This window comes from Staurois parvus, unplaced genomic scaffold (assembly GCF_062004578.1).
Source record: "Staurois parvus isolate SC_StPar_1 unplaced genomic scaffold, SC_StPar_1.0 ptg000530l, whole genome shotgun sequence".
NCBI lineage: Eukaryota > Metazoa > Chordata > Amphibia > Anura > Ranidae > Staurois > Staurois parvus.
Window position 1 is genome coordinate 11,226,044 of NW_028318326.1, and position 12,189 is coordinate 11,238,232.

Here is a 12,189-nt window from a genome sequence, read left to right on the forward strand (position 1 = left end):
CTCTAAGATAAACACGGATTAGCTGTGAACAAAATCAAGTTTGTTCTCTTTTCTCCAAGTCCTGTCCAGCGGTACAAAAGTCTTTAGGAGTGTGTATACTGTGTGAATAAAAGGACACAAAGATGTAGCATCCCCAGGAGCCACATCTGAATTCTTCAATTTCCCTTTGAAACGGAGACGCTGCTTGTATCAATAAGAATTTATTTGTTCTTTCAAAACTGCTGACAGGTTACATAGGATTTACAAAATCATTTACATTTAAATCCTCACCCCCCTCCTTCCTATTTAAGCATGTAATCTGAACAAGAGAAAATGCCTAGTGGAAACGTAATGAGGCATGAGAAGATTAGGTCCCTCACTGCAGGCGAAGATAATAATACAAGCTACTATGTCTTAATATGTGACACTGGCTTCAACTTTTGTCCAGTATCTTAGCTGTTTGTGACAGGGACTGTGAAGGAAATGTATCAAGAGTAATTGCATTAATAATGGTATAAAAAAGATGGGCCAAAGTGATCAGATTTACAGCTGCTTACTAATTCCTAGAAATGTTTCTGAATATAGTGTGCTGGTAATAAAAAACCCAATCAAATCTGATAAAGGATCAGCTCTTTAGGTACCTCTTAATATTTACAAACAATGTATCGCCACATGCTAGCAGCATACATCTCTAACTCTTGCAATTATTTCCAGCATAAACAAGGAGGCATCTTACTGGACTCTGGGAATTTCGCAAACTCGGGATATTTGAGAAAGAGGGGTTTCAGTGAAAGTTTGAGGAATGAGGTAGCATCAGATTTTATGTTAAGGCCTGATTCACATTATTGCGATTTCAGATAAAATGTGAGTCGCACAGAATCGCATGACAAGGGAAATCACATTGTTTTCAATGGTGTTTATTCACATCAATGGGACTCAGGAAGGAGCGATTTTGGGAAAGGTTCCTGCACTACTTTGGTGTGATTCTAGTGCAATTTTGGCCCCAAAGATTATATAAACCTTATCAAAATTGACTCCAAGTTGCATCCAAGTAGCACTACAAATTCACACTGAAAGTTGGATCAAAATTGTATGGCAGCAGAACCTAGCCTTAATGCTGCCCTGAAATACCATACTTGCTAGAATGTCATGGCTATATGTGTATGGGTGGCTAAAATTTACCCTACACTTGGGATTTGTGTTCCTAGATCAATTTGCAGAGATGACTGTTTAAGTCGCTCATACATGGATCAAAATTCAATCTATGTATGGGCTAGCTGGTTGTACACAACTCTCTTTATCTATTGACTTGTGTACAAACAGTCTGTTGGGTTTTCCCCAAACGATCAGTGCCACAGGCAACACTGATCATTGATTTCTGCTGGTGGAGAAGCCTCCCCGCCAACAGAATACAATATTTCAGTGAGGAGGATTCCCCCATCCACACTGAATGTGTGCATAGGGGTATAGGCTCATTTTTTTTTTTGTTCAACCCACTGGCTGAACTCAAGGAAAAATGAATCATGTATGGCCTGCCTTAGTCACCAGTAGACAAATATAGCTGTGCCCCACTGTGTGCTCATATTTGCATGATCAGCCCTGCTCTGAGCTCTAGGGACTACAAAGAATTGGAGTATCTCATGGAATCAGCTGTTGTAGAATTACAAGCCTTGCCATGGTTTTACACATATGGATGGTGTTCACAAGTATGAGTGTTGCTGTGCATTTCACTATGCATTAATACCTGTACTTTGTGTTATACAGAATACCGTCCTAATTCTATCCTGTGTTCCTGACTACAAGTCCTCATAAATGTCAAATATGCATATCAAGCAAACTAGACCATCCAGTCACAATGCCCATTCCAGTCACATGACTTCAGTAAATGGAATTCACATGGCACCTAAGGGCTTCTCCATTTCATCTATTTCTCAGTGGGAATGCAGCCTTAGTGCTTACAAAGAATAACTACAAATTTCTTGCTGCAGCATCACATGGGACTGACATTAAATATACAGAATAAACATCTTAATTGGATGTCCTCTATAAGGAGAGAAGGTAAGCATATTAAAACTCTAGTTTCTAGAAAAGTTCTATCTGGATTTAGGGCCTCTTAGTCTATAATGAACAAAGTACTGTGTAGACCAGGGGTGGGCAAACTTTTTGACTTGAGGGCCGCAATGGGTTCATATATTGGACCCGGGGGCCGGACCAAGAGTAGATGAATGATGTGTATGTGTCATCCATAGTAAGTATAGTAATATTCCCCCATAGTAAGCATAGTAATTAATCCCCCATATAGTAATTCATCCCCCCTATAGTAATTCATCCCCCATAGTAATTCATCCCCCATATAGTAATTCATCCCCCATAGTAATTCATCCCCCATATAGTAATTCATCCCCCATAGTAATTCATCTCCCATATAGTAATTCATCCCCCATAGTAATTCATCCCCCATATAGTAATTCATCCCCCATAGTAATTCATCCCCCCTATAGTAATTCATCCCCCCTATAGTAACTCATCCCCCATAGTAACTCATCCCCCATAGTAACTCATCCCCCATAGTAACTCATCCCCCCTATAGTAATTCATCCCCCATATAGTAACTCATCCCCCATATAGTAATTCATCCCCCATATAGTAATTCATCCCCCATAGTAATTCATCCCCCATAGTAATTCATCCCCCATAGTAATTCATTCCCCATAGTAATTCATCCCCCATAGTAATTCATCCCCCATAGTAATTCATCCCCCATATAGTAATTCATCCCCCCTATAGTAATTAATTCCCCATATTAAGTCCCCAAGTCCCCCCTGTGTCAATTTACTTACCTTTGCTCCCCGCGTTCCTCTCGCCGTGTTCCCGCGCTGTTCTGGTCTTCAGTGCGGACTGTGAGAGGAGCCTAGCTCCCCTCACGTTCGTCACGCTGCCCCGCCTACACACATCCTGACAGCCATCCTGACAGTATCACGCTCCGCGGGCCGGATTAAAAGGTCCGCCGGGCCGTAGTTTGCCATTGCTGGTGTAGACCCTTAAAATCTAATTCTGTGATTTATTATCTCTCTCTGGCCCTTATGAAGGATGCACATCTCTCATATAGGTCACATTACAGAAAAAGTAGATGAAGTGTCTATGAAGAGAGGAGATCTCTCAATGAGAGCTGAGCTGACTATATTTGTGATCATGTCCTGGTTCTCACACTACTCTCCATACGGTACAGCCAAGTAGGTGATACCAGTTTCTCAGATATAGATGTGTCACCTCCCCACTCACTGCCTTCTGACTGGCCACCAAAGGAGCAGCAGGCTATCCTTGTGCTTGCCCCTCGTGTAAGATTGTTCAAGATTCTCAAGTGTACTAATAACATTGCACAAAGCAGCAAAGTCCTGACTAGCCGACACTGCTTACGGTTCTTTTCTATGCGCTGTGGTGTGAATAAGGCACATAGCAAAAATTGTTTTCTATGACGATTCCACAGTGGTGTGAATGAGCCCTTAATGAGTCTTTCCAGCAATTACTTATCAGGTGGCCTATGCGGAGATTTCAGACAAAGGGAGCTGCAAACCAATCTGTTCTGCTGGGTTGTCGACACAAAATATCCATAGTGCTAAGGGACACTGTGGTCATATATTACCCCCCCCCCCAGTTCACAGCGATGCAACTTATGTGATTTGACAGTTCCAAATCACATGACAAGTCACACCCTATTGTCGGCAATAAGCAGCAAGTGAAGCAGCATGATTTTAAAGTCACATTCAGTGTGAACCTGGGCTTACTCACTATTTAAAAAACAAAAAAAAAACAAACAGATATGAATTGTTTAAAATCAGCAAACAATTTGTAGAAAACAAAAATTCTTTTGAAATAAAAAAAATTAAAAACAAACAAAAAGTTAAAGGATAAGTGCACCTTTGGGAACATGTTACATGTTCCACCCATTTTAGCCATGTTACATGTTCCCAATGCTGTAACCAATGCTCAATTCCCCCCCCCCCCCTTATCCACGACAGCACTATGGAAAGAAGTCCCCATTCTTAAAAACACCACGGCTCCACCCACATGGCTGCGTCATTCATTCACAGAGTTCTATGCATGAATGAGCTACAAATTCCATCAGCCTTAGCGGCTGTCGGCTTGTAGTTGTCAATGAACTACACTGTGGAACGTCCTGGCAGCTCACCAATTCTTCCTCTCAGTACATCCCGTACAGGCAAGCAGATACTGATAGGTCGGCAGGAGACCTGCATGGCGCCAGCAGTTTGCTGATCTCTAGTGCAATGCTTTATAGGCTCCTGCAACAAAAAAATAAAAAAAAATGCACTTTTTTTTGTAGGTAAAAAAAAAATGTTCATTTTTTTTTATCAAAAAGGTGAATTTATCCTTTAAATCAACCATAACCAGTTGTTTTGTTTTTTTTTTTAATTTCTGTTTGGTGCTCAGCGTGAAAGGATACGTTCACCTTTGGAACGTGTTACATGTTCCACCCGTTTTTAGGGTGGAACATGTAACATGTTCCCATAGCTGCAGCCTCGCCCGCCGCCCCCCCATCCCTGTGACAGATAGTACAGGGAGAAGTTTCACAGTACTATCAGTCATATTTGAAAACAGCGTGGCTCGGGTTCCGCCCACACAGCCACGTCATTCATCCATAGACTTCCATGAATGTAGGAACTGCAAGTCATGACAGCCTTAACGGCTGTCGGCTTGTAGCTTTCAATGAATGACCACAGCACTCTGAAACACCGTGGTAGTTCATTGAAGCTTCCTGTCAGAATATCTCGTACAGGATATATTCTCGTACATCCTGAGCGGCAAGCAGATATTCTGACAGGTCTGTAGGAGACCTGCATAGCATCAGTGATCTACTGATCGCTGGTGCAATGTTTTTCAGGCTCCTTTGGACAAAAATAATAAATGCACATTTTTTTACTTACAAAAAAAAATGTGCATTTATTATTTTTGTTCAAAAAGTGAACATATCCTTTAAGAGGCTGAGGGTCAAAATATATCAGTCCTGTGTGAACATAAACTAGCCATACATAGCTAGATTTCTCGCATTCAACCCTGTGCGAGAGCAAGAGAAATCATAATTTGTCCCCACCTGCCAACTATTGTATACAGACAGTCTGTACACAGGAGTGTCTGAATTACCAGAACAGTGACTGCACCTGATTGGATGCAGTCCCTGTTCAGCAAACAATTTTCCATTTAGGTCCTTCGATTTTGAAATAGACTTTTTGTCTGAATTTCGAGCTGTGACTAGCTACTGACCAATATTTCTGTCCCTATTTCCTGGACCTTCTTTTAAAAAAAAAAAAAATAATAATCACATGGAGGGATTCTGGGGTGCAGTTTTTAAAACTCCCTAAAAACAAAACCAAAAACACGTGTTAACGCTATAGGTGCATTCGTTTGTGTAAGAATTTTTTGCAAGTGTGAACTTAGCCTTAAGGAGACCCTACATGACTTGATCATCACAGGTGATACTTGAATCGACCCCCGTAAAGCCACCATTAGCTTTTAACCACTCAACGGCTGTGAAGCCAAATATGCAAAATGGTTAAATTTGTAATCCCCTGACAGTATAAGAACAATACACACTGGATGTAAGTTAAGGCGACAAAAAGAAAAGCCATTTACAAGTTACATTTTAATGTCTCCAGCATTTAAACTATAACGAAGGCATAAATTAAGTAGCATTGTATAGTACAATTAAATCTAATGGCAGGCAGAAAGCAAACCATTAAATATGCATATGTAATGTGACTGCTGTGAGTGAGCAGGATACGTTACAGCACTTCCCAACTGTTCTATTGTTGGTAGGGAGCCTGGCCACATTGACTCTGTATTTAGGTCATCTGAACAGGGGACAGATAAGCAGTGTGGGGAATGCGAACACTGCCGGTTCACAAGAGCCAGTCTTTTACCACTGACTTGCCTTCTAATCTCTAGCTTGGGCTGAAGAGGGGATGAGAGTGGGCCACCTGCGGGGCTCTGATCAGGCTCTCTGGCCATTCACTTGTAGGGTGCTTCTTGGAAACTGGCTAACAAACCAATTAAGGGCAGTTAGGATGCAGACACCTGGCCAAAAGTGACTGTCCTTAAACCAACTGTTCACAAAGGAACATAATTAGGCCTCAAACAGCTTTATACACATTTACTGGGTATGTGTTACAAGAGAATTGATTGGCTCAGAAAGTAAATCTATCACTTTGCTTACACCTAGTAAAAACACAGCTTTCTGACGTACAACATTATTGTGAAACCTACTAACTCCTCTAAATCCAGAACGGGATGTCGTCACTAATTCCTTGTCTGTTAAACTGCAACTCTTCCTACAACCAGACTGCTAATAATTCTGTATTTCTTCACCACTTTGTTGTAAGATTTGCATTTAATAGATATTATAATTAAGTAAAACAAAAATATTCCAAATAGAAATATGTTTTTCAGTAGCAAGCATAAGAGTGTTCACTAAGCTTTAAGATTTACCACTATAGTCCTATATACTGTTCACTAAACTATAAGATTTAACTATAGTGAACAATATTGTATGGTGGAGAATACATGAAAGGATGATATTTAAAAAATTAATTTCTTTTTAGATTTCGTAGCCTTTATTTTAAAACTGGAAATCCCTTTTTTGCTTCCTGCACTTTGAGATTTCACACAATTTCTCACAAGAATGATGCATCACCCTGCTGCTTGAAGTCTCCTGAAATATTTAAGCCACGCATCCCAGGAGGTATTGAGGCAAATCTGCAGCATGTGCAAGGCACATCAGGAGAATCACTGCAAGAACCAGGAAGAGATAGCCAACTCCTGAGGATGTAAGAAAAGAAGAGGTGCAGGACTGGTTGTGCCACAGCGGAGTAGCAGATCACTACAGAACACGTCTGGATTTGAAGGGTGTGAGTAGGGTTTTTAGCGATAACCCAGTGAAAAAGGTTTAGCAAAATACTAAACAAAAAAAAAAAATACAAAAAAAAAAAAAAAAAGGACACACAGGGTTAATTTCCTCTTCAACTTATTGTTTGTCCTTTATTAAGGGAAAAAAAATGATAACACCAAAAAATTGATATCACCATGTTGATTTAAGACTACAGTGTCTACAAAGGGTGACAACTCTGCTGTGCGATTTCAATGTAGAAGTACAGTGTTGCTATCCTGTTAACGAAAGTGGCAAAATAATCTACTGGCAGAATAAAAACATATTTTAAAACTATTTTACAGAAGGATTAAAAAGAAAAAAAACAAAACTTCTGTGATAGTAATATAGTAGTGACATTTCTTTTGCTTTACAAAAAAAAGCTAAAAAATAAAGTGCTTAATACTTTAGTTCTGTCAAAAGAAAACTAGAAAAATCAAACATTAAATAGACCAATTGTGCGCAGATGTCAGGGTTTACCATAAAAATATAGAATCGACTAATGAAATGGTATTCCTGATTGGTTGCTTTCTATGCTTTTAAAATTTATAGATGTAAGAATAAAGGTTACCTGTTCCACTCCAACATAAAATTAGAGTGCAACAAACTAAGAGTACTTGCTCTTCAAAAGAAAAATTGGATTATGGAAAACAACTACACTATTTAAATTGTTTTAACCTATTAATGACAAAAAGGTAAAAACAAACCTTACAGTGGTAGTAAACTCTGCTTTTTCACTTGTACCTACAGGTAAGTCTTGCCTGTAGGTACAATATATATCTCCTAAACGTGCACACTATAGGAGATATTCACATTATATTGATGTCACCAGCGAATGCCCAGCGTGCTCTGCATTGAGAGCACAGAGTGTGCCCTCAATACAGAACTGAGTGCCACAATCATGACTCTCATGCGCATACAAGGGAATGACATCATCGCAGCTCAGCCAATCAAATGCCCCAAGTGCATGGACCAGGAAGGAAGACCAGCAAGATGGAAGCCCCTATGGCAGTTACAGAGTGCCACTGGAGGGCTTTGTTCAAAAGGTAGGAGAGGCTGCCATCTGCTGGCTTGGAATATATGTGCTTATTGGAGCACATCACTAGGAGAGCATATTTGCTTTTTAATTTTATTCTCAACAAATGTACTACATTGGTGGCATTCTGGTTTCTCTCTCCTTTTGTGTTTCAACACTGTTCAAAAAATAGATCTGTCATAACGTGCTAGTATGTGTTGTATACAATGGCATAAACCCACAGGGGTTTACTACTACTTTAATGCCTGAGTACAGTTTTGTAACTATGGCATGTGTGTGTGTGTGTATATATTATATATATCTATATCTATCCATCTATCTATCTTGATAGATAGATATATAATATATACCTTTATTTCAGGACAATTTGGGAGTTCATTTAATTTTAAGAAAAGAAAATCAAGAGAAATCCATTATCAAAGCAAAACTGGCCCAAAATAGTATTAAAACACTTCTGAACTTTAGCTGTATGTGTCTTGCCATTACTGTAACCCACCACAAAAAAAAGGAAAAAAAATTATAAAGGAAATAAAATGTTCCTACTCCTGACATGCATGAGGATACCATATATGTGTGCATTATTTGTTGTTCATACCCATAGAAGGACCCTGAGACAACAGTGCACATTTTGCCTTCGGAGAATGCAATTAATCCAGATCTAATTATCAATTATATGCACCTTACAGACACTCTGCAGTATGAAACTGCACTACATACTCCACAGTAATAAATATAAACCCTTTTTTATATCCTACCTAAAACACTGGCACCCACACAAAAAAGGATAAACTGAGCACACTACACAACACACACTGCTACAATAATACAAGACCTTTTTTTTCATCCTACCTAAAAGCAGACAGACATTGACACTACAGGGGCTTGGTCACAGACGCACTACATTCCTCACACTACCATGGTAATAAATAAACTGTGTGCCCTATGTCGGGCTGGCTGCTGCCCATTGTAGAAATCTTCTCCCCCCACAGCAATGATCTTCCGGTGCTGCTGGGGTTAACATCAGCCATTGAGAGTGTGAAAGAGTTACCCATCCCTTCTGCTCACCTCATCCATTCATAGAACTCTTATTTTTTCCTAAAATGCAAAGTGTTCTGTGATTGGAGGAGATGGATCGTTTCCTCCATCTGCCTTGTCCTTTGCATTCTGGGAAAAAATACGAGCCCAATGAATGGAGCAGCTGGGTAGAAGAGGAGGGATAGCTGTGCAACTCTACCACAATGGTAGCTGATGGTAATCTCAGCAGCATAAGTAGATCAGCACTGCAGCCACTGGCTGCAAGCACTGATCGAACACTGATTTTCCAGCATGACTGTTTGATAGAAGCCAATTGTTAGACTGTCTTCTGAGACAGCGGGACACGTGTCAAAATTTGGCTGGCCATATGTTGATACGTGTAACAAAACTCCAGCTTTAAAATGAATTTATTTTTATCCTACCTAAACCATACTTACAAGAACATAGATGAAGCACTGAGCTAACTGATGTATTTTAAGTTTATAATTATGTAATTTTTTGGATTGTTACTTTTACTTTTTTTGAACCAGCCTCCACAAAAGATACAATATATCTTGTTCTTCTGGCAGACAGAGAAGATAGAGTTTGAGAGCCCTGACTACTGCATCCTCATCATTAGTCCAAGAGCAGGAGTTGTCCGTGACAGTTTGGTCTTAGTGCTAGGGATGCGCAATCGAGAATGCTCCCGGCACAAACATAGGTATGCAAATATGTGGCAGTATGACACAAGGCCCAGTCTGTGCTCCCACATTTATGTGTACAGCCATATTTAGGGGGTTATAATAACCACAAAAACAAAAATACAATGCAGTATTCTTCACCTTCTATAAATACACTTATGTTGCTTTAATGTAATTTAAGGACATATTGAAATGTATAGTACTTAGGGATATATTATTAAACCGAACCCTACTTATATACTGTGTGGTGTTTGGTCAGTAATGGAATGACTGGTGTTTATGTGATTAGTAAATCAGTTGCAGGCAGCATTATAGCAGAGCAGGCAAGCATGCGGTCAAGTGCAGCTAGCAACATTCATGCAGTGTGCTTACCCAGGGGGGGATCGGCAGTAATTCCTATGCTCTGCAGTAAGGCTTCAGCTTCTCTTCTCTTTTTCTCCAAGTCAGATTCTTCTTGTGCAGGAGTGACCTCTTTTTTCTGGTCAGTCTAGCAAATGAAACAATGTCCAGAAGTTAAATATGATAATGCCACACAGAGTCTTGACATTAGGACAAAAATCTCAGTGTATCTAGGGGGGCAGTGTATTATTATTATTATACAATATTTATAAAGCGCCAACAGTTCGCTCAGTGCTGTACATTACAATGGGGGACAATACATGCGACAGTACAACAATACAATGCGATACACGAGGGGTCGAGGGCCCTGCTCCTTGGAGCTTACAATCTAGTAGAATCTAGTTCGGTTTAATCTGTTATTTGCCAACATAGGTTAGAAAATGAAACCAAGTATCTGATTGGTTGAGCAATACTGGAATTCGTTTTCCAATTCTCTTCCTTTGAATAAAAGAATCACAAAATGCAGCTCTATCTTCTGCTAAAATTAAAGACTGGATAAAAATAATTGTGTCTATACTATATTAGACACGCTAATTAAAAGTTGTAGTATTTGCTGCATTGCAGCACTGAACCCTGGGCCTAATTTCAGAGAATTGGAATGAGAAGTATGATATTCTTGTGGAAGCGTTTCTTCCAGGAACGTTATTAACTGGCTTCTGTCTGTAATTGCCATAGGAAGCCTGGTCTCTCTTCTCTCTCCAGCAAGACTTTGAACTGAAAGCTCTCCTGGGGATAGATGCATGGTTGTTTCTGTGTTTGATATAAAAATCTTTCATACATATACAGCAAGTGCCAATAATTAAACTTCTGGGGATATGGTATAACCACATCTTTGCAGATGCGACAGCACCACCGCAGCCTGCCAAAACACCAGGACTTCAAGGGCATGCCCAAGCCTACTCAAACATGAATTTTAAGCTGGCCACGTGAGGCTGGATTTCCCAATTCTGTGCTAAACAGCATGGATGGAGGAATCTGCAGTGGCAGCTATTTGTATTCAGAAAACCAAAGAATATCCAAACAGTGACCGAATCTGATAGGACTGATAGGATGTTGCCACCATTCACCAATTTTTCACCCTGATCAATTGATGTTTGATTGACTTTTGTTAAGCCAGGTGGTGCCAAAAAGACCACTCAAGGCTTGAATTTTAACCGATTCAGCCAAAATTCAAGCCGTATATGGCCAATAGAAAAAAAGTATATTGTAGCCGAACTGTCAGGATTCTTGTAACAACAAAAGGCTAAATGTTTTCTTTTCCAGTACAAATATGATATAATTACATTAATACATAAGCAAACATCAGATTTACTGAAGGAAAGGAGAAAGGCACTATGAAAAACTTGATCTAAAATAGTTACTAGCGAATAACATATTTTAAAGCCATTTATGATCCATTGAAGAACGTAGATAATAAAAATTCACAGTATTAGATAAGGACTTAGTACCCCCTGCTGCACACTTTGTTAATTGCAAGTGGGGACTTCTGCAGTGATCATAAGCCAGCCTAACCAACCTAGCAGCTCACAGGCAATTTTATGTCACCAAGAAACAAAAGTTACTGCTGTTTAAAGCAGGCAAGGTTCAACAGGTAAGCACCAGGTAAAAGGCATTAGCCAGACTGGACCCAGCTCTTACGTGAAATATTTTGAGGGGCGATCATGTGTTTTTTTCCATGTGCTCTACTTGGAGCAAATGAATGACAAAGAAAGAATCATTTCAAAAGAATCGCTACTTCAACAAAACAAGTGTGAACATTTACAATGGCCTGTTAAACAACAAAGGTTCAAATGTGAATGAGTTTATGGCTCAACATTAACATGTAAGTTGAGCCAATACACTTTTTTTTTAAATTTTCGATAGAGTAGGGGAAGTTTAGAACCCCTGACAGGTTTTAACTACTATCTTTTTTTTTTTTTTTTCTTAAAGTATAGTAAGGGAAGGCTAGAACCCCTTTTAGCTATGATGGCTGTTTGTGTCCCTGTACAGATTTTCCCTCACTTCCTGTCTTGTGAAACTGATGTCACTGCAACAGTAAATAGGTTCTCTGGCGTAACCCCGGATAGCAGTAAAAATCTGATAAGGGTTCCAACTCTTCCTCAATCTATCAAACACTTAGGGAA

General features: G+C 39.6%; 1 protein-coding gene across 6 annotated transcripts in view; it reads right to left on the reverse strand.

Annotated features, from left to right (window-relative positions):
* Positions 1–12,189, reverse strand: part of DYNC1I2 (dynein cytoplasmic 1 intermediate chain 2) — a 155,803-nt gene that overhangs the window by 119,839 nt on the left and 23,775 nt on the right. For all 6 annotated transcript variants that reach the window (XM_089690513.1, XM_089690517.1, XM_089690515.1 and 3 more), the window contains exon 4: positions 10,040–10,154. In XM_089690513.1, the coding sequence (XP_089546639.1) occupies positions 10,040–10,154 (115 nt within the window). The remainder of the gene's footprint in view (positions 1–10,039; positions 10,155–12,189) is intronic.